This window comes from Andrena cerasifolii, chromosome 5 (assembly GCF_050908995.1).
Source record: "Andrena cerasifolii isolate SP2316 chromosome 5, iyAndCera1_principal, whole genome shotgun sequence".
NCBI classification, from domain to species: Eukaryota; Metazoa; Arthropoda; class Insecta; order Hymenoptera; family Andrenidae; genus Andrena; species Andrena cerasifolii.
In genome coordinates, this window is record NC_135122.1 from 9,710,449 (window position 1) to 9,737,451 (window position 27,003).

General features: G+C 47.2%; 2 protein-coding genes across 9 annotated transcripts; one reads left to right on the plus strand and one right to left on the minus strand.

Annotated features, from left to right (window-relative positions):
- Positions 1 to 708: 708 nt before the first annotated feature.
- On the plus strand, positions 709 to 23,085 carry Ndae1 (Na[+]-driven anion exchanger 1). Of its 5 annotated transcripts, none has more exons than XM_076812848.1 (24): positions 709 to 1,397; positions 7,501 to 7,631; positions 8,281 to 8,415; positions 9,756 to 9,821; positions 10,910 to 11,048; positions 11,135 to 11,354; positions 11,479 to 11,602; positions 12,034 to 12,210; positions 12,385 to 12,447; positions 13,376 to 13,480; positions 14,343 to 14,446; positions 14,529 to 14,714; positions 15,206 to 15,412; positions 15,481 to 15,893; positions 15,966 to 16,131; positions 16,563 to 16,721; positions 16,835 to 16,984; positions 17,052 to 17,331; positions 17,402 to 17,787; positions 17,868 to 17,975; positions 18,057 to 18,191; positions 19,793 to 19,971; positions 20,043 to 20,157; positions 20,714 to 23,085. In XM_076812848.1, the coding sequence occupies exons 1-24, from the start codon at positions 1,378 to 1,380 to the stop codon at positions 20,789 to 20,791; spliced, it is 3,846 nt and encodes a 1,281-aa protein (XP_076668963.1). In that variant the 5' UTR covers positions 709 to 1,377; the 3' UTR covers positions 20,792 to 23,085. The 5 variants fall into 5 exon arrangements, with proteins under 5 accessions (XP_076668963.1, XP_076668964.1, XP_076668966.1 ...); XM_076812849.1 differs by having other exon boundaries at positions 13,376 to 13,471; XM_076812851.1 differs by lacking the exon at positions 12,385 to 12,447 and having other exon boundaries at positions 710 to 1,397.
- On the minus strand, positions 22,811 to 25,922 carry LOC143369216 (putative gustatory receptor 28a). 4 transcript variants are annotated; one of them, XM_076812863.1, is made up of 4 exons: positions 24,131 to 25,922; positions 23,984 to 24,052; positions 23,830 to 23,898; positions 22,811 to 23,291 (listed from the first exon to the last, which is right to left on the minus strand). In XM_076812863.1, the coding sequence occupies exons 1-4, from the start codon at positions 25,112 to 25,114 to the stop codon at positions 23,193 to 23,195; spliced, it is 1,221 nt and encodes a 406-aa protein (XP_076668978.1). In that variant the 5' UTR covers positions 25,115 to 25,922; the 3' UTR covers positions 22,811 to 23,192. The 4 variants fall into 4 exon arrangements, with proteins under 4 accessions (XP_076668978.1, XP_076668977.1, XP_076668976.1 ...); XM_076812862.1 differs by having other exon boundaries at positions 23,830 to 23,919; XM_076812861.1 differs by having other exon boundaries at positions 23,984 to 25,922.
- Positions 25,923 to 27,003: the final 1,081 nt, after the last annotated feature.

Consider the following 27,003-nt stretch of genomic DNA (forward strand, 5'->3'; position numbering starts at 1 on the left):
ACGAGCGAAGCTCGTTTGATTGTTCGCGAGCGGCAATCTCGTTCCCCACCTTCCCAGGCTTTCTTCCTTCGCAATATCACCTGATCCAACCGAATCAGCGTTAACCAGTTGAATCTGGTTTCGTGCAGTTGCCACCAATTATTTTTCGATGTTGATGATCGCGCAACGCATCCAACGATAAATAAAATAACATTTCACGGCCGACAGAGGACTGAGCAGTTGCGTCACAGGTGCTGACCTGCGATCGTTTGACGGCGATACGCCGGGCGAGCCGCTCCAAACTTGTACATACTGAAAAATGTAACCGGGGACGGTGGACTGTTTGCAGGGGAATTAGCGCGTGGCTACCGAGGGCCAGCAAGCAGACGGCGCAGATATCAATTTCTCCACGCAAACGTTTACGGATCACGCGTGAATTGATCGCGTCTATTTACACGCGGTACGCGTGCGGTCGATTTCGTTCGTGATTAGACATGGATCTACGAGCGCGAGAAAGAGAGAGCGCCACTCGAAACGGCACGGCCGGTGCATGGCGCACCGGTTCCACTTGCGACGGACACGCGTGCACGCTCCGTTTCCTATGACCTGTACGCTTCAACGCAAACGAGACGCTGCCTCGGTTCTCCCCCACCGGGACAACAAGAATCCTGCAATTTTTGCATCAGTCATCGGTGGCCCTGTGCCGAGGATGCAGTGCAGAATATTCGTGGATCGCGCGACAAAGCCGAACGGGAGGATTAAGATGAAAAGGATCAATCCTCCCCCCGCTCGTTGTTCGAGGCAGCTGGATCAACACTGGATTCGAACCGCGATTCGTATCCGAAGATTATCTGGGTGGAGTTTGCTTATCAGCGTGCGCTGGAGCGAGCGAGCGAGCGAGCGCGGAACGACTATCCGATGACTAGTGCTAGCCGAGCGCACGGTGACTGGTCAGCTCGCGCTCCTCGGCTGCCACCGATCATAGGTGGAAGAGACCTTCGGAACACAGACATAGCAGTGTCAGCGGGTGGTAAACAGTTGATCGGCGATCATCGCGCTGCTTAGACGTACATAAACGTGCGTGTAAGCGACGTAATCATACGCGAGAGTGGACACGCGAGTGGCAACAACCGCGCGCCGCGTCGATGCGAAGCGTGTTTACGCCGCCTATCTGCTAGCCAGCGCGTGCATCACGCCCACGCCTCCGTCTCTCTACTCGTCTCTTGACTCTCGGGACCGTCGCGACCGCCGCCATCGGGCCCGTCGGCTTTCACTGACCCTCCGCCGGCCACCGAATCAATCTTACTGTTGCTCCAGTTGTCGCTGCCAATTTCAGCCAGGTCTCTTCCGTCAAGTGCCAGCGACCGGGACCGACTGCCAGCAGGAACCACAGCGGACATGAAGTCGGGCAGCTGCAAGTACGCTTCCAGCGAAACCTTTTCTCGTAGTAGTTCTTACCTCGCCCCGTCGTCGTCGGACTTCAGTTTGCCGACAGTTCGACGCGAAGAGCAAACTTCGTTCGGAACGGCGAGCCCCTGTTAAAGGGCTTTAAATCGCGGTGGCGTAGCTCCCCGACAGGAACGCGTCGCTCGTCTCTGACACGCTCGGCGAAGGGCTTGAAAAGCATAAGTACCTAGCGTGTAAATTTCCGACGACCCTCAGGGTCATTCCGCGGCACGAGTCTTTCTCGCGGATTTATCGTTATCTCGCTGGCGCTTGATGAAAACGACCGAGACGCCTTATCTGCTCGTTACGCGGCCCTTGTTTTTTTTTTTTAAGCAGGAAGCTCGCGGCTCGCACGATACGTCGATTATTTCCTTCTCGCGGAGTAGCATCTTCGCTCTTCTCGAGAGGGAAAAGAGTGAACGAAAACGTTGCGTTTGTGAATGATTCCATCGGTGTACTTTGGACTCGCCGTCGCATTACGCGATACCCGACACTCTTATCGACTTCTGCCCGGAACCGATTTCACATGGACCACTTTATCTATCATGTATCATTGTGTTCGGGCTCTAATCAAAATTTACTTTCCTTCACTGTACGACGTAGGTACGACGGCAGCTCTTTAGAAACTGTCGTTTATCTTCCATCGCCGTTATCGCTGGTAGTTCTGAATTCTGATGGCCGTTCGGTCAGTGCTAGCTCGGTGGGAAAGTTCAAAAACGCTCGTGCACGTGATTCTCGTCGGACAGAATTGATGAATCACTCGAGCCGATGGATAAACTAGAATTCCAAATGTTTCGTTTATTCGGCGAAGATTGATCGACCGTGCCGTCTGATAAGGTTTCAAGCTCGAGTCAATATAACCGCGATCCGTGCCGATGAGCGCTGACAAGTATGCTAATGAAATGCAGAATGCAAAGTAAACAGCGATCGCAGATACCAGATGGGCGGTAAACTGAAGCGACAGGCATTTAAAAGTCTAACAAAAATCGAGCGGACAATAGAATGCAAAAAGCGATTGGGAGCGCAATCTGAACGAAACAATTCATCGAGAGGATCAACGAATGCATCCAAGAAAGAAGTCTCGATGCATTATTCTGCAGTCATCTTGATTTCCAAGTGGAATACAACGAAATCAATCAGAACGCACCATGAAGTTGTTCAGGCGAGGCGTCGCACAGTGTCGTGTTTCCGGGGAATGCTGGCCAAAAGTAATATTTTTGAATCTAAGATAAATTGTTGGAATAAATTACAACACTATGACTCTATAATGATAATAATGTACTTCTTTAATGTTAAATATTGAATATAAAAATAATGATAATTAACTGTAAGTATGAAAATTTAAAATACATGAAGATATCGCAAGGAGAAGAATATTATAATTAAGAGTACAATAATTATATAATAAATTAATCAATTAATTTAAAATACAAGAAGAAATGACAAGGAGAAGATTATTATACTCTTAAATATAATATTCTTCTCCTTGTGATATCTTCATGTATTTTAAAATTGTATACTTATAGTTATTTATCATTACTTTTATATTCAATATTTAACATTAAAAAAGTACATTATTATCATTTTAGAGTCATAGTATTGCAATTTATTGCAACAATCTATCTTAGATTTAAAAAATATTACTTTTGGCCTGCCTTCCTATGACACGCGCATTATTAAATAATTAATTACCTAATTAATTAAATAATTCATAAATATGAAGTAGAATGCATTTTACATTTTTATACTTAGGTACAGGTAATTAACATCATTTTCAAGAAGAATATTGTAATTAATGAATTACAATATAATATTAATTAATTATAATATTTTATTGTAATTAATGAATTACAATATAATATTAATTAATTATAATATTTTATTGTAATTAATGAATTACAATATAATATTAATTAATTATAATATTTTATTGTAATTAATTAATTATAGTATTCTTCTACTGTTTTTTCTTCATCTTGTTCTTCTTTTTCATCTTCATCAACACGATAACTGGAAACACGATATTCCGATCCTATGCCATAAATGAGCCGTTCACAGGACAAATCGTTTAACTCCACTTTTAGAAATATTTTAATTTATTATAAATAAACAAAAAATTATGACTGAACCAAGTGCTTTGACACTTAAATTTAAAATATTTCAAAAAGTGGAGATAATCGATTTAAAGTTCCAGATCGTAACACTAGCAACTTTGAGATCGCATATCTCTAAGAGGATTGTACAATAAAAATTGGTATCAGTGAAGAACCATGCTTTGATAAGTCATAAATGAAATGCAACACATAGATCTGTAAAAATGAGTGCCACCGTGCGTCGCTCCATTATATCCGCCAGAGGTTCCAAGTTTAAACCCGTGGCCGGCTCTACGTCGCGTATCACAATGCGCTTGAAATCGTTTTGCGTAGCGCCCGGCGTTGCGAAATTTTCTTCGCGACTCGCCGACGTGAGAATAATTTCAAAGCCAGACCGTGCCGTTTGCATTTCCCCCATCAACCTCATCGATTACGCGCACTCAGTTATTCAGTCGACTGCTGAAAACTCGCTACCGCGTTAGTTCTCGCTGGCGCGATGGGAATTCGACTCGTGGAGTGCGTTTCCTTGGATCGCGAAGCTCCACGAAAACGCTGAAACGGTGAAAGGTCGATGGTGGTAAATTACGCGCTCTTTCGTTCGACTTGTAGCGCGTTTGGAACGCAGCGGCGGCGAGAATGCTGTAACGAGCGGTTATACTTCGATCATTATACTTTTACGTTTCAATTATACGCACCGGTGTCTGCTCGAGCGGGAGCGTTTCGCCGCGGACGGTGCTCGTTGCTGTAGCTACAAAAAATGCCGTATCACAAGGACTTTTTCATTTGACGTTGTTGTCGCTCGTTAATGCTCTTATTGGACAGTCCCAGCCATCCAACCTCCGTGGCTAGCGGTAATCGCGAATTTCGTGCGCCTGCGGCGCAAAATGCATCGTTCGTTTACCCGGCGAGTGCATGCTATTGTTTAGCATTTCGTTTCGGCGGTGCTCGCGAACAATGCTGGGCCTGCGAATTAGTTAAAGGGACGAGGGACTCGTCGACGGGAAAGCGCGGTTTTTCATGCATTCTCCTATCCACGAACACTCGATGACTTTCCGACAATTACAGAATCATCGTGTCTTCCCCTCGTCTGTTACATCGCTCTCCCTTAGTGGACGGGCCGGACGAGCGGCCCATTCATTGTGTAAAAGCACGTAGATAGGTAGTAGAGAGATAATCATAGAGGGGTAATTATCCACTTGACGGCTGGTAATCGCCGGCAGACTGTTCGACGTTCGCCGCGATCTTGACATTTCCTTCGATCGGCCTCGATTCCAGCTGGCTTCTGCGAACGATCCAGCCCCGCCGTTTCAATGCCTCTAAATCGATGACTTTGCGAGTTTCGGTACCGAACGTACCGTTTCGAAACGCGTAAGAAGGAATACCATAACCAAAGCTGGATGCACGCGCGTGTGTTACTAGAATGCATCTTGAGGCGATTTCGAGGAAGCTGTTCGCGGATCGGCGTTATGTGTGTCCGTCTCCCGATGATTTATAATGCGATTAGCATTTACGCCGAGTGGATTTAATGAATTCTAAAGGTGCGGAGGATTAGGGTAGACAGGGTCGAATCGGATCACTTTGCGTTTGATGGTAAAAAAATAATAATCAGATATTAAAGAAACTAATTTTTTAATATATATTCGTGACCAGTACACCTTTGGCTTTAACATGAATATATAAAAATTAAAACTAAACATAAAAATCTTTCTTTTATAAATAGAAAACGAAGAAGTGAGAAATATCCGATTCGCCCCGAAACTTGTGGCGAATCGAATAACCCAAAAATCTCTGATAAAACTCAAATTTTAATAACAAATCTTTGGAATTAACTTAGAAAAATATAATTCAATAACAACGAGAGCAATTGACACTACTTGGCACATAGATCGCAAGCATATTGTCCCTTTTTACCGCCTCTGTCAGCACCAATTCTCGGGGCACCACTCGTCTCAGACAATCTTCTGAAAGTGGCCGAATTAATTTTTCACCACGGTAAATACAATGCCATCTTCTTAAGACCATTCATTTATTTACTTTTTTCGTCATTTCTTTAGATTTAATTTTTATCACAGCTTCCTTTATTTTACTTTTTTTTTGATACCATGATTCCTGAGTGCTCTTTTTATGTACGTACGAACCATCTGCATATAAACAATTATCATATTTATAATAATAAAAATACTCAAATGAAAAATACGAGTAATCCGATTCGCACCAATATAAGTATTTCAAAGGTTGTAGATTACATAAACATATTATGACATGATAGTCTGAAATAAATGAAATACTAAACTTGGACACCGTGCAAACTAATAAAAATAAAAGCATTTGAATTTTCCAGTTCACTTTTTATTTTAAATACGGAATTGCAGATTACGTAGGTTAGATTCGGACCAGAATTGAAACGTTCGCACGCGTCCATCTCACTGAAAACGTATCCCAGCTCTAAACAATGACTTAAAACAATCGACGGGCTATTGCGGTAGTTGCGGGGGACAGGGTCGAGGTACTACGAACGATTGGGATGCTCGTTTCTATCGCGATGTAAGAAATATGGACTAAATTCTTATTTTGATCCGATTCGACCCAGTCTACCCTATCAATTAATTTCTGCTCCTCGACTTTCTTTGAAAAGCCAGTGTCTGAGAATTGGAGGGAGGAAGCAACGATAAGAGCTTCGCTGCCGACTCTGTCCCGTCCTGATTAACTGATATCAAGTTCATCGATAAAGCTCTCTTAAAATACCTACACACCAGACAATTCTAGCAATTACAGGCAATCCGCTCGTAAATGTCCGCATCGCCGTTTCCGTCGTTGCTAACATTGTTACTGCCATGGATTACCGCTATTATCTTCTGCGAAGTACGCGGTTCTGCGTAGCGAACTGGATCGTGTGGCCCAAAGAGCTTTATTGCGCGAGATACATCTGCGCCGTACACCGAGCAAATCTGCTTCGGCATTATAATCGAGTCATGCCTATGATTACAAACGTCAACCGATTACACGTAACACACGGCAGTTAGTCGCGCGACGATCCTCGAGCATCTCGCATGCCTTGATTTTCAACAAAGCGACGCGCAGTTTTCCCGCTAATTGTTTGCTGGTTAGTCGCGTCAAGCGGACAATAAGCGTTGCTATACGTCTCCGGACGTCGCGCGTTTTCACCTGCGCCTATTGTATCGCAATTTGGAAGTCACGGGAAGCTGAAGTCGGACGTGTTAATCAACCCTGGCACGCGATTAACTTGGGGGGGAATTTGAGGTCTATCGGAAAGTATGGATCGCGAGGAGGGGTTCGAAAAGGATCACGCGTCGCTGATTCCTCTGTAGCCACAGAGCTCTCGTCTCAACGACCAAACGCGGGATACGCTCCGAGCGGTCGATCTCGTTGAGCAACGATTCTCTCGCTGATACACAGGTAGTGGAGCAAGAGTGGAATCGCTGGGCGAAATTCGTCGAGGGCGCGGAACGCACGGGCGAGTGTTCTGTAGAAAGTACATACTACGGAAGAGAGCGATGAAGGGCCGACGTGCGTGCACGCGCCGCGGCACGAACAAAGTGTTTCCTGTCGAGGAAGTTTAATTATTATAAAATCGCGTGCGCAACGCCGGTAATCGCGGACGGCGAATTATTCCGTAATCCCACGCGCGTTTTCCCCGCGAGTCTCGCTAGTAGACGAGAACTCGAGGAAGCAGTTTACGTTATCGGACACTTTCGTGAGGAGGCTCCGTAACAGCGGTACCGAGACGAAGTCGCGCGGATCGCAAGTGCGTGGCTTGGGTATACCGAAGTTCGAAGAGTATCGCGCGTTACTGTCACGGTAACGACGAAAGCTTGTTAGCGTGCTAATAACCAAGGTATGGCCATAGAGATGACATCGACGACGACGACGACGACGATGACGTAGGGACTCGGGCGCAATTTAACCAGACTTGTGTTGCTTTTATTTGCCGCTTCACGTGTGCGTTCGATTTATTTTTTAGACCGTGGATGCAGCCGGGTATTGGAGGCGGTGGTGGCGCGGCCCACGCAGGTGGGACAGGTGACGACGAGGCTCCGAAAGATCCCGGTGCTCGGATCACTCATCAGTCTTACACCGAGAAAGACTACGAAGGTATCGAAATTTCTATCGAATTGCGCGCCCGCGCTCCTCGCGCCGACAGAACCTTCTGCCGATGACAGAAACCTTTCTTCGTACCTTCTGCCCTACAATTTAATCGTCGGTGATGCCTGTGTCCACGCCTAGGTCAGCTGGCACGCGGATCTGGCTTCGGTGTTTGCACACAGAACGCGCGGATGGTGCTTCGAAAATCGTTACTTCGGCTAGCAACGTCGCGATCCTCGTCTGCGTTGATCCGCTGGATCCGAGGTCACCTGTCCCGGTGCGATCTTGAACCACTGACATTCCAGCGGGACGAATCGATTCGATTTACCCCGGTCGGCGACGGATTAGATACGATTAAACCCGCGCCGAAAGAGTCCAAGGCTTTCAGAGACGTTGCTCCGTCGCCTTTTATTTCCATCCTCTCGCGTCCCCGATCGATCGTCTCGTCTGGGGCAACACGGGCATTTTAAGAGTCGTTCGGATCGAAAGGTTCAACGAGACAAAGATTTGTCGGCGGACGGTGAGACCCCCGCAGGGGCAAGATCGTGGCTTCCCTCGGGCGCGGGGACTTTTTTATTATCGATAATCGTAGGAACCAGCGGGACGTCAACGTCGATTCGAAAGACAGTGACGCGAGCCCTCTTTCATCTGCTTCCAGGTCACAGAGCGCACACGGTGTACGTGGGCGTGCATCTGCCCGGCGAAAGGAGACATCGCCGTCACCACAAGCACCATCACTCCCAACGTCACTCGTACACCGCTGATAACGAGAATGCCGACAACGACAGGCCCAGTAAGTTCCTCCTCTGTTATAGATTACGCATTTCCCTCTTCCCCCCTCGCTTGCTGCCTCGCCACCCCCGACCTTTCCCAGCTTCGCAATCACCGACTCTTCCGTATCGCTTATCAACCGCGTTTTCTCAGAACAGCCTGAAGTTCTCTCGTCCCCAGCTTTCCACGCTCCCCTACCGTCTGCTAAATTGTAAAATTCCACCGTGGAGCATCAAGGACCGCCTTTTATTCGCCAAACGATTTATCCGATTAACGTGTCCAGCTTGCGAGAGCCAATTCAATCTCCTCTGAACAATACCAACAGGAGACACCCACGCGTTTCAGCTTTTTCAGGTGTTGCCCTTTTCGCGGCGACACGTTCGAGCCTCGTTCGCCTCGAATCGATAAAATCCGCGAATAGAAACGAGAGAGGCAAATATCTCTAGTAGGTCACGAGTTTTCGAGGCTTTTATACCGAGCTTGGTTAAACGCTCTCGTGCGACTTTGGAGGAATCCACTTGGGCCGATCGATGAAAGAGGCGCGGACCTGTGAAACGGATCGTTCGGACTTAGACCAGTACCTAGATCGAGCTCGAGCTATGGCTCGCCAAATAGTCGTCTGTCGTTGTAGAATCCACCTGTTCTCGCGCAAGGCTTCCAGCTGCTGCAAAGCCGACGATCTCGAGCAATGGTCACGCTCCGGGGGAGACGGTAACGTTTTTGAAAACGACACCTCTGACGGTCAGTTCGTTGCCATTAGAGGCAGCTTGCTGGCCGGTACGCGCCCCGAGAGACACGCGTGCAAATGTTCCACGGTGTGTTGCACTTTGCGACACTATCGAGCGGAGCGTGGCATGCAGCCAACCACTTGTCAAGACTTATCCGGATGTTCACCCTATTTCTGGCACAACCGGTGCAAGAGGGTGACCGATATCGAGTCTCGCGAAGGGTTTCCACCTCTCCCTTTTCGAGATGGTTCACAGCCACCCTTCCGCGCCCCTTGAACCTTCGGAGTTCGCTTGGTTTTTTTAGCCCGCGGGAAAAGCGATCCTCTGTGCTCGCTAAAAAAGCCGCGGAGGAACTAATCTCACGATCATGCTATATCTATGCTCGAATAAAGCTTCCCTGTATCGTCTGTGAAACCTCTCATCGATACCTCCCAATTCATCCGACGAAAAGAGACTATTACCTACCGCGGAACATTCGCTCGGATGGGAAATGAACCGAGTACTAGATAATGTCTTATTAATTCGAGGAACCGCGACCCGTTGAACCGTCGCAGCGCAGTTTGGGAGAGTCGCACGCGAAGCCGAGATTACTAGCAAACTAGCGCCGATGTTTGTTGTCTCGTTGACGTTTCAGGACAATTGCTGATGAGTCGAAGGAGTCGACTATCTAGCATCTGCGATCCCGACAGCGAAATGATACGTAAGCTTCTATGTACCAATCAGACTTCTCTGTATTCACGTGCACCTTCTTTAGCAGGAGAGACCATTCGTAACGTCGAAACTACAGAAACTCGCGATTCAAGGCTACTTGCCAGTGAATCTTTCAGGCACCTCGTCAAACGAGCCGATGAAAACATGCTGGTAATTAAATTCGATTCGTTTCGTAAAGCGGCTCGATGTCTGATTCACGATTCGTTTGAATCTCGTGCCGTCGCGCGGTGCTCTTCGACGAGCATCAATATTTATCGCGGCGATTCGCCTCGTGTCTCGTTAACTCGTTTATCGCCGTTACATAAGGAGAGCCGCGTTTATTAGCGCGAAACAGTCGCATCGAAATGCGTAAACAGCATGCCGCACGCCGTTCCGCAAACCGAAAACGTCACCCTGCTAGATTCTCTCCGCCATGCGGAAACGTCCGGCTCTCGAGCACGATCAGCGCCTCTGCGTTCAGTGAATAACGCAGTCTATACGAATGGTCTCGACAACTATGATACTTCTCGATACACGCGATCCCATGACTCATGCCGCACAACTGAGCAGCTTCCGATCAGCAATAGAAACAAGAAACATCTCTGCTTCGTTTACCTCTACTTTGTCGTTCTTCGATCATTTTCACAGGCGTATGCATGCGTCAGGCATCATCGCGCACGCAATCTCGCGCGTACCATTACTGCACCGCTCGACCAACGGTTCACATCGACTCGCGAACGCTAGGCGATTTCCTAACATCGACGATCTATCCTCCCCTTTCTGCAGCACTCTGGCCCCCCTTTTGTGCCCGATCATTTCAGCGTGTCCGCGTAACATTTACCTCCGTTATCGCGGAGGACCAGCTTCGGCAATCTGAAACACCTTTCACCGCGCTAAAAACATTTACGGAATACGTGTGCACGCAACCGAATGAGCCTCGGCTCGTCGACAGAGAAGCTCGATACATTTGGTGTTCCACCACGAATCTTCTTTATTCTTTTCTGCATCGATATCTATGTAAATTTTAAATGTTCCGTACGTTCGTGATCGACGACAAGGAGGCTCTTGTGTTTCACGTAGCAACGTCTGAAATTCCAGTCACACCGCCGGCCCAGAGGGTGCAGTTCATCCTGGGCGAGGAGGTTGGCGACGATGCCCACGAGTCCCATCCCCTTTTCTCCGAGATGGAGGAGCTCGTCAAGGACGGGGACGAGATGGAGTGGAAGGAAACGGCCAGGTACTTTCGCCTTCCCTGTCCTCGGCGGCGAACAAGTCGAGGACCGCTCTCGATGTCAGGGCAAACATTTCGAGTTTTCTTGCTAGATGGATCAAATTCGAGGAGGACGTCGAGGAGGGTGGGAACAGATGGAGCAAACCCCACGTAGCGACTCTCTCGTTGCACGCTCTGTTCGAGCTGCGAAGCCTGCTACTCAATGGAACCGTGATGCTGGACATGGAGGCGCTCAGCCTGGAGCAAATCACCGATTTGGTCCTCGATAGCATGATCAACAAGGGCTCGTTGCCGATAGAGTCGCGAGAAAAGGTACAAATGGCACGGCAAAGTCTCTCGAATGATAAATCTTCCGCGCGCGATAATAGCAGGACCTCCCGGCGAGATAAGGGACGCCCGAAGGCAACTTCTAACTCGAGAGTTCTTCTGCACGCAGGTCAGGGAAGCTCTTCTCGTGAGGCACCGACATCAGCACGAGAGACGCAAGGAGAACAACATGTCCAGGCTACCCATTATAAGATCTCTGGCCGAGATAGGAAGAAACCACTCCTCGTCCAAGAGTAAGTTTGCCAATACTGTACACACCCGCAAACTTTCGAGGAGATAGTTCGATGCGAACCGATGAAATAACGGAAATACAAATACTCAGCTGCCACACACATTGCCGACTCGAAGCTGGACAAACAGAGTCGACCTCTTGAACGAAACGCGTCCCTTCGACTGTCCCAAAGCAATCAACTATTTCTTTTGCTTTCGTTCTTTTACCCCACCGATACAGATACCCCGTGCAAGTTTATAATTTACAGTCCCGGCCCAATTAAACTTTCTCTCCCGTACACCTTTTACTTTTTGTTGTTATATATTTATTTGTTCTCCTGGACATGGGTGGCGCACCACGGGCGAACGGGGCAGAGGTCTGTTGCCAAAGCTCCCACCATCCAGGGGAGTTACACATTACACTAAACGCGTGCGAAACGCTCGACATTTTCAGATAACGACTGTACATGTGGTTTGCATGCGTTGTTGACGTCAGATTTACAGGAGCGTCGCGACGCCAGGGACGCGTACGCGCCCTCGGTCGCTCGCAGCAGCAGCTGCCCGAACTCGAACACGGCGTTGCTGTCGAAAGAAGCGAAAGATCTGAAAGGACCGTACCTCCTGGTTCCAGGTATACCTTAGGCCAGACCGCCAAACAGCCTCACGTTGCCTTGGGTTACGGTGCTTTCGCAGCTTTCTGACCTCCCCTAACCCGCCTAGCTCGAGCGTTACTAACCCCCGCGATCCGATAATCCTTCCATCGTGATACACAGGGATTGACCTCTGTTTCTTGTGTTTCTGTCAGACGAAATCGGCGTCCCTCACGTGGTCGGATTCACGACGTGGTTCGCGATGTGTCAGCTAAAAGGTTAGACCGTCAGGTGGTTACTGTCGCCACGAATTTCGATCAGTGCACTAGAATTCGTACGTCTACGTGTATTTCGCTCTATTTCTCCTCTATAGCTGTTTAATCACTTGTGTACATATAATCGGACTGCAACCAATTTAACCAATTTTGTACATAAGATAAAACTTTTTCATACATGGATCTCTCGATGTTTACAGTAGCTAAGCACTGCACGGATCCGATCGATTGTAGCGTTTCTATTTTTCTTTTAAACTCGGCGTTTGCGTTACGTACAACGAATCCGATCGGACAACTGATTATCGATTCTATCCGTTTAATTGATACGGAACTAATGCGAGTAGAATTGCCGCGTGATTTAAGCCAGCCGTGTCTGACCGACATCGACCGCTACTACTGCGGTCGCAACGTGCCAGCGCGCATCGTCGAGACGAGGATTTAAACGATTGGTCCTTACCTCTTTCTTCTCGACGTTTTCCCTCGCAATGCCGTGGCGAACGTTGCGCGCACTGGCTGGAGGGTCGACGAGTCGCCAGTTTCACCGACGATTTTCGAGTCCACGGCCGTGGGAACGCGTAGGCGAATCTTTGCGGTACCAATCGCGAGGCATGATCGCAACGCTCTAATTGTATAATATGCACGTGACTCGATGTGTACTTTGACTACTTCGTGCCACTAACTGTCACACACTTTTAACCAACTAACATCTGTCTTTTCAGCATCCCGACTAATCCCCCTTCTCTCCTCGCGTTACTAACGACACTGACCGATTGTTTCGTAACGATTAAAAGAAAAGAGAACGCGTCGCGCGGAAGGCCTGCCCTCGGGCATCTCCGAGGAACGTCCCACGAAACAGGATACCCCTAACCCGTTGGACCCTTCCTCTGTAAGTAAAGAGCGATCCTGGTGTATGTTTCATGCTCATTTTTAGTGGAGGAATCGAATTCCGCCCCGGCGATCGCCGGCGCGACGACTCACGGCAGTGGAGCAACACTGAACGTCGGTAGCCGCTTCCTTGCCATACCCGGTAATCCCGGTAAACTGCTTTTCTCTGCTTGCCTTTATGTCACTCACACGCCCGACACCCTGAACCCGTAGATCCCTCGTAGCAGCGACGCGTACGCTAGCCCTGTCCCTTCGTAGACGCGCCAACGTTCGGGGATGAATCCAGTCGAGCCGAGAACAGCCAGACGAACCGAGAGAGACGTCCCCGAACGGTATAGTCCCGAAAGACGACAAAGTGTCGCGAGTTGCTCGAATCTCGAATCTCCGTACGAACGACGGCGAGAAGCCCGACCCGCTCGCTGAAAATAACACGTGTATCGACAAACGATTATCGCGAGAGCATGTGGAGACGCGGAAAACAAAATCCGTTCTGTCCTCGTGTGCCGTATACCTCGTGGCCAATCTAGCGGAAGAATTTACCGCGTTGCTTACCCCTCGGGAGGGTCGAGCGACGTGCTCTTGACATTTAATGCCGGGAATCCAGCTCTTCCTCGGTTTAATCGTCGTGAACGCTGCTTATTGTTGCAGCCCGATCTTTGCTAATAAATCCGCGTCGTGGGTAAATGGACACTCGTGTTTCCGTTGAAAAAGAAGCAACGATCCTCGGAAGTCCGCGGGGCCCGCGCCGCGGTTAAGAGGATCGGTTTATAAGACTTCCCCGCGCTATCCCAGGTAATTCCTCCGTCCATCGGATTCCCGCAACTCGGGAACTTTCGTCACGTGAATCTGGGCCACGGCTATCCAACTTTTAATGGCGCTGGATAGACGCGGTAATCGAGGGGAAACGGAAAAATCAGACGGCCCCTCGATTACGGTGTGCCCACACGACCCGGCTACTCGTCGCAATTTAGCCTCGAAAGTACGCAGTAGGCGGTAAGCTAGATCTCTTTCAGGCCAAGAGCCAGCCACCAACGGGATGGATCGGAGCCCCAGCAACGTGTCAATTAGCAGAAACCATAGCTCGTCCGCTTTGGAGAACGGAGACGTGAATCACAGGGTTGGTACCTGAAAATTCTTTTGTCCGTGAGAAATCTGCGCCGAGACCCGACCACGAATGTTCTGCGATTCTTTCTCGTTAGGGTAACACGCATTTCATGAGGAAAATTCCAGCGGGGGCCGAGGCCAGCAACATTCTCGTGGGAGAGGTGGATTTTTTAGATAAGACTCTGTCAGCTTTCATTCGATTGAGCCAGGCGGGAATAATGGGCGATCTAACGGAAGTCCCTGTGCCAACAAGATTCATATTCATCCTTCTGGGACCCACGGTAAGACCTTCTCCGAGTTGAAAAACCAATTTTTTGTAAATAAATTTGTCAAATTCCAAAACCGATTTTTAAGTTTAAAACCCGGTTTTAAATACTAGAATTAATATATAAAAATTAATTAATTATTCAATTAAAAATGTTAACATTTTGACTTTAAATCGCTTCGGACACAAGCATATTGTAGGTAGTAAAAGTGTGCTGTAAAACTAATCTCCATGAGTTCGTATTTTCAGAAACAAATTACTAAATGAAATAAAGATTTATAATTTATATTTTGTACGGATTTCAGTTATTTTAGTTCTTTTCTTAATTATTTGGTTCTGCATAGGTAGAGTATATCTTATTTTGTTATATTTTGTAGATCCATAAGTATTAAATGAACTAAAAAAATTTTAAATTAGTATAAATATTGTTTGCTCTTTTAATTATTTTTTTGCAAAAAATTCGAAAATCGGTGTTTGTATTTAGCCCTGGTCCTTTGCACTTCACAGGGGGGGATCTCTGGATTCCACGAGATCGGTCGTGCCATGGCCACGCTCATGTCCGACGAGGTGTTCCACGACGTGGCTTACAAAGCGAAGAACAGGAACCACCTTCTCGCCGGGATCGACGAGTTCCTCGACGCGGTGACGGTGTTGCCACCAGGAGAATGGGATCCCGCCATCAGGATAGAACCACCTGCCGCGATTCCTTCGCAGGTAGAACACAGGTCCACCCGCACAGATTCTCCTAGCCATCCAAGTACTTGATCGTTCGACTCGTTTAGGAAGTAAGGAAGCGACCGAAAGAGGAGAAGCCGAAGGAGGACCTAGACGAAGAAGCGGACGAGCAGAAGCAGAGGGAGGAGTCTGGGCTGTCGAGGACGGGAAGACTCTTCGGCGGTCTGATCAACGACGTGAAAAGAAAAGTGCCGTTCTACTTGTCTGACTTCAAGGACGCCTTAGCCATCCAGTGCGTGGCATCCTTCATTTTCCTGTACTTTGCCTGCCTCTCACCCATAATCACCTTCGGTGGCCTGCTGGGCGAGGCCACGGGCAAGAACATGGCCGCCATGGAGTCTCTCGTTTCTGGCTTCGTTTGCGGCATCGGGTACGGACTGTTTTCTGGGCAACCCTTGACGATCCTAGGCTCAACAGGCCCCGTCTTAGTCTTCGAGACGATCGTCTTTGAATTCTGCAAGTGAGTGGCACGCTTCAGGGCGCAGCGTTTCAGGGTGTCGAGTACATAATCGGACTGTCGCTGTTCTCGCAGGAAATCGGGCTGGAACTACATGTCCTTCCGTTTCTGGATCGGCTCGTGGACAGCGTTGATTCTGGTCATCCTCGTCGCGATCGACGCCAGCGCCCTAGTCTGCTACATCACGCGGTTCACGGAGGAGAACTTCGCCACCCTCATCGCTTTTATCTTCATTTACAAGGTAGGAGATCGAGGAGAGGGCCAACGTTGCCCTTTCACACGCCTAAGGCTGCTCCAAACACGGGGCGATCGAATTTCATTCGAGAGGAATCGATTTCGGTCGCGTTCGCGCGTATTAATTATGCAACCGTGTCCTTCCCACGCGATCCACGTTAATTGGATGGGATATAACTGGCGCGCGCTTCGCGAGTCGCTCCATCAGCGAAATCGCCCCAGCATTTGGGTCACGAATCGTGGTATACGTCTAGTCGAAGCGTTCTTGGGCTTCGAAAGCGCTGTTTCAAAGTTCGATCGACCTCGATCTTGATTAGAGACATATAGAGAGAGAGGGAGAGAAAGAGGGCTAATCGAAGGCCCTAAAGTTTTAATTCAATTAGCCAGCCTGCTAATCGAGAATGTTTGGCGGATTAACGAAGGATTCCCTCGTTTCAGGCTATCGAGAACGTACTGTCTATCGGCAAGAAGTACCCTATCAATACTCACGCGAACGACGCACTCGATATCGACTGCTGGTGCAAGCCACCGAACGGCAGTCTACCATCTAGCTACGACAACGTCAATTGGACTGCGCTGGATCAGAAAGCGTGCCAGGTTAATAGACTCGAGGCATCGGGACCCACTCTCGTTAGGCGAAATTACAAACCCGAATGTCCCCCTGATATCGATCGCCCCTTTGACGAAGCATGTCGTTAATTCCCTTTCAGAGCTACAACGGCACGCTGGTGGGCGAGGGCTGCAACCTACCGCATTACATACCCGATGTGTTCCTCATGTCAATTATACTATTCATGGGCACCTTCTTATTATCCGTCGAGCTCAAAGACTTCAAGAACGCTCTGTTCTTCCCGTCGAAGGTACGCCCCGTCTCGCTGGACTGTCAAAAAGCGACGGTAAAGGCTCACTATTTCCATACGATCGCAGGTGAGACAGGTCGTCAGCGATTTCGCGGTGATAATCGCCATCTTCTCGATGAGCACGCTCGATCACTTCGTGAACATCCCGACGCCGAAGCTGGAGGTGCCAGGGGAGTTCAAGCCGACGCTGGCCAATCGCGGCTGGATGATCTGGCCCTTCCAAAACAATCCATGGTGGAGCGCAATTGTCGCGTGTCTCCCAGCTCTCTTAGGCACTATACTAATTTTTATGGATCAACAAATCACGGCCGTGATTGTCAATAGGAAGGAGAACAAGCTGAAGGCAAGTGTGTCTCTTCGTTGCAAGGACGACCGCCGAGTCGATTCGACCAAACGTAATATTCATTTTCCAGAAAGGATGCGGGTATCACTTGGATCTGTTCATTCTCGCGATCCTCATAGAGATCTGCTCGTTGATGGGGTTGCCTTGGTTCGTCGCGGCGACGGTGCTCTCGATAAACCACGTGAACTCGTTGAAGCTGGAATCCGAGTGCGCTGCGCCAGGGGAGAAGCCACAGTTCTTGGGTGTCCGCGAGCAGCGTGTCACTCACATCCTCATCTTTCTGATGATCGGCTGCTCGGTCCTCCTGACACCGATGCTCAGGCACATACCGATGCCTGTGCTGTTCGGCGTGTTCCTCTACATGGGGGTAGCATCGTTGAAAGGCCTTCAGTTCTTCGACAGGATCCTGATCATGCTGATGCCCGTCAAGTATCAACCCGATTACATGTTCCTCCGACAGGTAAACCAGAGAACAAGCAACTTCTTCTCTGTTATCGGCCGAGGAGTAACCAGCCAACTGACGATTGAATTTTCTGCCAGGTACCCCTAAAGCGCGTGCACTTGTTCACCGCGATGCAGCTGACTTGCTTGTCCTGTCTCTGGATCATAAAATCCTTCAGCAGCACTTCCATTCTGTTCCCTCTGATGGTAAGAGCGCTACTGAATTAAATGATCCTGGTCAGAGGGGATCCTGGCTGAGTTGATCGACTCGTACTTTCATTGTTGCAGCTCGTGGTGATGATCGGGATACGCAAGTCCCTGGACCTGGTGTTCACTCAGCGCGAGCTCAAGATCCTGGACGACGTGATGCCCGAACCAAGCAAGAAACACGCCGACGATCTTCGCCAGCTGGAGAGTGGCGAGGTTAGCACCGTGAGACGAATACTAAACGCGATGCTCGGTCGTAAATAGCACGCGAGGAGTGACCGCGTGACGAGCATTTGCTCCGTGGTCACTGCAACTACGACGGGCCAGCGTTTCGCCAGAAACGCGATATCTCGAGGGTCGATCGCGTGAACAGCGGCCTAAAGCTCGCTGCCCGCATCCTAGCGAACAGAGTCATCGTTGTTAACGTTTCTCCGACCCAAAGCAATAACAGTCCGCCGCTGGACGTGCCAGGACGACAAGAGTGGCCCGTACAATAATGAACCAACATCATCGCCATCCATGCGAGAGGACACGCTTTTTCCTAAATCAGAATTTCGACCAAAAGAGGATTCCCTCCTCTCCCACGATCGCTTGTGCCAAAAATAAATCGCAAATAAGATGACCTAAAGCCAAACGGCACACGGTCAGACCAGTATTAATTATGTGTAACAGTTATGCGGTCGTCGAATGTTTGAACGATTGCCTTTTAGATACAATTGTCACGAACGTTTCCATAGGTAAGCTTTATATATTGTAGTGAAATTAGATCGAACGTTGATCGCATTTACCGGAAATGTTTATACCATCGGGAAGCTCGTAAGGTGTCGCAATGTTCAGAGGGTATTGCGGCATCCTTGATCGCCTAAAGAATCTGCGGACACGTTGAAACGTGACCAAGTCCAGTAATTCTTCGATCGCGAGTATAAACATCGTTATCACTCGATCGCGACAACACACGCAAAAGTATAACAACGTCGATGTTTCGCCTACCATTCGACAGACATGTATCGGTTCGACGATCGCCTGCCTTAACGTATGAAAATACATTATTGTTTAAAAACACACACATATCTCTCTGTAACCCCGACTCTTCCTTGCGCAGCATTTACCGACACACGATCGACACACAATACACTAGCCAAACACGTTCCGTTCGCATGCCACCTTTGAGATTCAGAAAAGAGCCGACTGCTTAGCGCTAGACGGATCTCTTGTTTGAGAGATCGAACGTTAAGTTTCAAGAACGTAAAGCATCGTAATTGAGAAGTGTAGTTCTAAGGAAGGAACAGGCTGTCTTCAGGGGTAGGTGTGACAGAGGGAGGGAGGTTGAGAGAGAAAGTGAGAGAGACAGAGATCGATGAGGAAACGAAAGAATGCCAGAGACAGAAAGGCACCCAGTGGTCGTCGAGTCCTGCGGCTATGATTGGTACGTGACCACAAGTGCACGTCCGTAGTTCCTCAGCATCGAGAGTAATTATTCAGATTCTTATCTACAACCCCGCTGAAGATCACACTTTCATTGCGCTCAACACCGAATGTCGGGCACTGCGGTAAATCCGTTTGCGATCGCAGCAACGATGGCACTGATCCCCGACTGCATCGAATCATGACACGTGCTACCTCATCCCACGAATAATCGCTCGTTTCCCATTGAATGCAAATCAGATCTAAACTCCATCGTTGCTGGAGCTGTTCCGATAAATGACGGTAGTGGCGAGAGTTTTGCTGACAATGAGTTCGATGCATGGCTTGGACTTGTTTCATCCCAGCTCGCGGTGCGATCCAGGGTCAAACTGACACGGTGATTTCTCCTGCAGGAGCAGAGCGAGCCGATGGACTACGGGGCGTCGGGTAACATACAGATCTCGTTGGCGAACGGCAACATCATGAAGATCCCTATAGCGAGCATCAACATCAGCGAGGAGGTGAACAAGACTGGGATTTGGCAGCAGGTGAACGAGGGCAACGAGAAGCCGAAGCAGCCAAAGTCGAGCAAGTACGTACAATGCACAGCAGGCAGGCTATCAGAGGAGGGATCGGCATAGATCGAGTCTCTTTTGAATTCAGCGCCGGTAAGCCAAAGAAGCATTTGAAGAAGGAGAGCTCGTTGATGGCTGACGAGACTACGAGGCTGACCACCATGACCGAGGAGGACGAGGATGACAGTGGGATTTCTATCAAGGTGACACACGTAAATGACTCTAAATTCTAACCACCACCATCACCAATCCGATAAATCACATGGCAAGACACACAGCAAGAGCACCAATACACCGGCATGCGACATACACCCCCTGTACGCTACTGTGAGTAACACTATGAAAGGGGGATGCACGGAACCCTCCAGTCGAGTCGTCCTAGATAGAATTCTCCTTACCATTAAGAGGAACGTTGAACTTTACCTGGCGTGCATGGATAGAAGCAGCTGGAGTTTAAATTAAACCCGACCGCCTTCCGAAAGCGAAGAAAAGGACCACAATCGCCCTTACTTCATAGCTACCCTTTGCTTAGTTATCCTTTTGCTCTGCACTTTTCAAAATGTTATTCGCGTGCATGTTCTTTCAAACGTAATCGCGACATTATTCGCGCGACAGCGAACGTTTTAAATTTAATTAACCGAAGGAATGTACGCGCGCTTCCGCGTACTCGATGCTCCGTACAATCGTCGATTGAAAGAACTGGCACGGCGTCCGCGCGTTTCGCGATATTACAGGGAATGTTTGGTTTCGCCGTTTCAGGTGGACTTGATACGATCGAAGGAAAGCATCAGCCCGTTATCGATAAATGGCACTACTTCCGCCGAGACTTCCGTCTAACGATGGCAACCGTTCATCGGGAACCGTCTAGCGATGATCTAACGATCACGCGGTCGAGAAGATTCTGTTTGTTGTTCCGCCCAAGCCGGGAAATCGGTACGGGGCGCGTTTCCCTTTCTATCACGCGCGTTATCGCCGAGTACAAGGACAGTAAGCGTTCAGATGGCACGGGAAGGGACACGCACCGATACTCTCGAGGGACTATTAACTTTGTATGTTACGGGCGAGTATAGCCGCACGCTAGACTACCTCGCGTGATCGCTGCATATTCTAGTCGAGTGCAATTAACGAGTGCCGCGAATGGGATTAACTGACACTACCCGTTCGCTCGTAACAGAGACGAAAGAAAGAAGCGCACACCGTTGAAATTAAACTAATGTATTCTGCATTTAAGATTCGATTGGCGAACGTACTTCGCCGAATCTTGAATCTACGCTCGTCAGTGTGCAATAACGCGTATTTATAATTTAGCGGTTAATTAGCAAACGTAGCCTGTACCCGTAGCGGATACGCCAAAGAAACCCCTTTAACATGTCGACGTTTCCTTCGAGGGACCTTGCCAACGGACAAAACAGATATCGGCATTACCTACGCTCTACAGCGGCGAGATTGATTTTGATAGCTGATCGTTCTCTACCTCGATTCGCTTGTATCGAAATCGTCGAACCGGCCCGAGTCCCGATCGGACCCGGCCTCCCGACGCGCAGTATTTTCTTAAAAAGCTTTCGACAAGCCCGACACCGGCCAGCAGAGACAATATTAATTACACGGTAATTGTACAGCACTTTTTTTACACCGGCGACGGTCAAATTCTATCACGCGGAATGGGAAATTGCAACGGGAAAGATCGACGTGCCGCGAGCAGGCACGGATTTTTTCACGTTTTCTATCGAGGAACCTTAGAACGAGTAAAGCATTCGCTCGTAAACGCCGTCCCTTGAAGGATGTCCTTTTTGTTCGAGAATGCAAACGAACGACGTGACTTTTATCCTACTGCGGTCTTTCAGATAGCCAGAGTGCGATGGTCCCCGATCCTCGGCGCTTCCGAGAGAACTTTACGGACCGTTGCACGAGCGAGAGAAAATTTGATACGATATTTTTCAGACCAGTTATTAACACGTTCAGACGAACCTCCGAGGCTTTCCAAATTCGTTCGAAAGCTGCGCGATTATATATTTCCGTATTTCGCAAGAAAGTGTTGTAGTATTCGTAGGCGACGTAAATAGACCGATAAAAACCAGGACAGTGTAACAGTTAACGGCAAACTCCTGTCGACGTGCGCGCGCGTATAGCGAAATTTCGGAACGAAGCGATTGCTCGTGTAATGTTAGGTACGAGTGTGTTTGTGTGAATATATATATATATATATATTCATGAAGAGAAGTATCATTCACAATGCAATACGCCCGCGATAGAAAGTTCCTCGCGCGTACGTCGAGACGTATTTTTCAGAGAACAAGCGAGCGCATGAAGATACCCATTCCAGTGTGCGCGAAGGTCTTCGATCGTTTGATAAGGCGTTGCTTATATCGCATAGTTAAGAGATAAGCTTATCATGCATTCCATCCCTGACACCTTAAATCTTAAAAGATAAACGATCCGGGCTATGATCGTCGTTATAGTATTAATTGGTTGTGATTAACTAGAAGAACCGATCATTTCGTGGACCTGGTGTATTCTTCCCGAAGGCAATCCAGTTCCTACAAACGTTATGTCGAGGCGAATGTAGGGACGGTATCCCGTTCGCAAATATATCTTCAATGCGCGTGTTTTTTTTAACGATCGTTCGAGGGAAACGCGAGCAACGTAATCTCTAAGAGTGCGCGTCTGTCGTGTACTATTCCGCGGGCCTAGCTTCGCGCCCAAATATATGTTGAAACGGGATACCGTGGGTGACTCTGGGAACGATGGAATTGTTAGTGGAATTCAGGAACGTAGACTGTCTGTTCACTTTAGGTACCCGTATAGTCTTGACACGTTTCGTTGCGAGTAACTAGCTCTCGATACAACACCCAGCTCTCCATTCTCGTATCGATCATCGTTTAATTTCCATTGCGAACAGAAGCTGTGCGTAATAACTTCCTCCTGTACTTTGTACATAGGCTATTCAAATTTGAAATGCTTACTTCCGACATTACATATGCGTGTACATACAAAGAAATGTGCGAAGATTCGTTGCGAGCAACAAGGTATTTAATCAGTCATATAACTCCGCTGCCGTGCATGCAATCGATGTATTATTCCTATTTAACGGAATTACTGATAAGTTCTGATTAAAAAAGAAACGAACATGACACCGTCTTTATTCTGCATAGGCTGCGCTGTACAGTCACAAGATCCCTCTTCCCACGTTGTTTACTTTAAAGTATTCGCAGGTCGATCGATGCATGCGTTTTTACGATTACTCCCGCGTGCAGTTGCAGTGGAAAACGGTCGGAACCGTGGTAGCCATTTGAAATTGAATAAGAATCACCACGTACGTTGTCACAGCGCCGAGCATCTATCAAGGAAGAATATACATGGTCAGGTGGCGAATCTTGCACCGGCCCGCAAGCCGGAAAATCAAAGAATTATAAAACTTTGGGGATATGTAGAAGATATATAAGTATGTATTACGCAACTTTTTTGTAGCTTCAATTCACTCTAAAGGCTGCCGTTCCAATGCGCGGCCGCAGTCGCGGCCAGTTCACCACCTTAAGGGGGTGAAAGTGACCCCTGAAAATCCGGCTATTTTCCGATTTTGTTTTATAACTCGCGAACTGTGAGATCTGTAAGTTACCAAATGGTAGTCCTGATTAAAAGAAGTAACTTTCGTCTGAATTGTTTTTATCTCTTACAGCTCGCGAGTTAGAACACAAAATTGGAAAATAGCCGGATTTTCAGGGGTTAATTTTACCTCCTCAGAGTGAATTTGAGCAGCAAAAAAGAATGCGTAATACATAGTTATATATCCTCTATATATCCCCAGTTTCATAATTTTTTGAATTCCCGGGTTGGGGGATCTTCCCTTGTCAGATCTACTCGCGTCTCTTGCTCACCGTTTGGAGAAGCGTGTTGTCTAGAACAAAGTATCCGTTAGCGGTGAATTTGATCTTTCGCTGGAGCAACTGAAGCGAAAATTGCTTTAGCTAGAAAAAATTTGTGTTGAGCGACGGGAAGCTGCGCGACTCGCTGTGGATGTATTTGCATTACCTCTGCTTTCGTTTCTCCGTCGATCGCGCAGTTTAACAACGCATGCACGGAAACCCTTGTCTTTCCGATCTGCAAAGAGAAATATGAAAATTCTGATAAGTTTCCCCTCTCGCGCGCTCGCGCAGCACGATGTCCCGAGGCTCCTACCTCTTTCGCGGTGTTGGTGATCTTCGTAGTCAGCAAACTGAGAGGATACACGAGGATGACTAACAAGAGAATGGTGTTCGCTAGAATCATGGGATCTAAAACTATATCGTTCATCACTATGGGTATTAAGAGATAGTAAACGTTGTACAGGAACTGGAAGAAGACGTACGATACGCCGACTAGAACGGGTATAGAGTAAAATTCGGAAATGTCGTCGGAAATGCTGCACAGATGATCGTGAATGTCTCGAAACCGTAAAAGCAGCTGAATCGAAGAACTGGTAACGACCACGCGACGATACTGATTGAAAAGCATCGGACGTTTGCAATAGGAGCAACTCCTGCACAAGCTTTGTATAGAACCATTCACGTCCGCGAAAGTTGCGTTCACGAAGGTAAGCACCGAGAAGTATTGGATTAAAATCCAGCTGGCGAATGCTATAGGCATGATATCCGTTAACCACAACATAGGGGTGGATTGAAAGGCAAGGTAATCCGTGACCATAACAGCCACGACCAAACCTAATTGAAACAAGTAGAGGACCAATAAAAGACAGACGGTCCGTTTCCGATCAATTGGTTCACGCAGCCGACGTAGCTCCGTCTCAACGAGAATGAAATGATTGCCAATTCTCACGAGGGTCGACTGATCTTTGCAATAACACAGCAGAACGGTGCAGATCATCAGTGTACCCAATATCCCCAGAAAAATTTCTACGATCGTGGTGATCATGTTCTTGTTAGTGTAATCCGAGTAGTATCTACTTGGGATAGTGGTGAAAACCGAAACGGCCATACAGAAGAGTAGCAAGTTGTAAAGTATTGCCAATTTTGTACCAATGAAAGCACAGCTGGTTTCTAAGGACCTCCTTGTCGAGTTATTCCTTTGCACGGAGAACGTCGCGAGACCGATTATTTTAAACAGAAGAAAGCCTAGTAAATATGCCCAGTGAATGTACCGAGACAAATGGCATTTGCGTGTCATCCTCGTGTATCTAAATAATACAGGCGTTGCGGTGTATAATTTCTCTTGTATGCTAATTTAGAAAGACCATTGCGCAACTATCGTTCTCTACGATGAACTATCATCGTCGACTAATCAATTATCAAATGGTTTTGATTGTAACGTGGTTGCTCGTATGGTTAGACCCCCGTTTGCAATTGAAAGATTTTTCACGCGCACGTGAAAACATCTGTTACACTTCTAACGATGTAATGCCACGGTACAACTGTTTTGCCAATGCTGTTCGCTTTGCTATTCCTACAGAAATGATAACATTAAATATTGAACCGCTTTACGTGTGCACGCAATTATGTTGCACGTGATAGAAATCTAATCGACGCGCGTTACGAAAAGTAGCACGTTTCATTTTTTCTACATGCAGATGTCCGTAAGAAAAAAATGAAGCGTGCTACTCTTCGTAACGCGCGTCGTAATAATTATGTCCATTATACGCTAATTACACGCCAATCGTACGATATCCTGACAATCGGACAGTAATGACGTTGCTCGTTTAATATACAACTTATGCGCAAACATTTTACACGGATATATTGACACAGGTAGCTCCGTAAGAGCCGCAGAGGTCTGTATTAAGTTTTTTATTCAAAATATCTATGATTCTGGACATTCGAAGTAAACATGTTTTTTTTTTTGTTTTATTAATCAAGATATTCGCTTAACATGCAACGTATTCTATCCGTTTACTTTGGGAGAGTACGTGATAAATCTTATAGTAATTATTTAAAAAATTAAACAACTAAAATTATAAGAAAAAAGAAAACTCTGAACAGAAAATATTCATCTGGCTGTTCCTACTTTCAATGCACTTCAAAGGCATCTGCCCGGATCACCGTGAAAATAAATAAGATACACATAATACAAGAACAGAACCGAACGAGAATAAATGGTTTCTCTGTCATTCGACATGAATAAATACACCAATTCGTTTTTATTAACAACATCACCTTTACAGTGTCCTTTTCTTTCATACGTCTTTATAAAAGTACATTTATGTCGTTAATGTTAGTGATCGTGCTTACTTTAAATGCAATCGTCCTAAAAGGAAAACAACAAGATCAAACGACTATTGCGCTGTGAGCCACCGAAAGTTGCTGAATCGAAATGAATGTCGCAAGTTTTATTCTTAATACCTTGCCCGTAGAAAAGTGTAGTTTATAATTTACATTGTAAAATTTCCAACAACAAGCTGCACCAGCTCCAAGAATTTCTCATTTACAAAATTCGTACAAACCATAGTATCGATAAAAACAGCAATATTCACGCCGCTCGAGTTACTTACAGCTATCCAAGCTTTCAGCTACAAAAGTTTTTAATTGTTATTCTTCAGCTGGGATTCAATAGAAACTACTATTTTTCTACTTTGTACAGTCCAAACATAGCAATACTTCAGTGAACACATTTCAAGAGATTCATTAACCGATTTCTAACAATATTTTACACAAACAAACGATTAAATAGCCAATTTCTTTGTGTCTTTTTTCCTTTTCGAATGACCGCTTCAGTTATGCCTTTGAAGTGCGATGAAAACGGAACGTCGACTGCATCGAGGCGTGGCGCTATTAAAACTCTAGTTTGAAACCAGTAAATTATGCGGTTAATCGTACCTACATCGCACCTCTGATCATTGCATATTGAGAGATATTGCAGCTTTCATTTTTTTCTCATATATACAATGGTCTCCGTTGCCACTTTTATCTACTAGTAGATAATCATCCTCGAAACAACAAAGGTATTTATACGGTCTTCGTAAATATCTTTTTTTCTCTCTTTTCTACTTTTTTTTTTCTTTTTTTGGTATTGCTCAAAAATGCAAAAAGAATTGCAATCATAAAAGAAAAGTGTTGCACAAT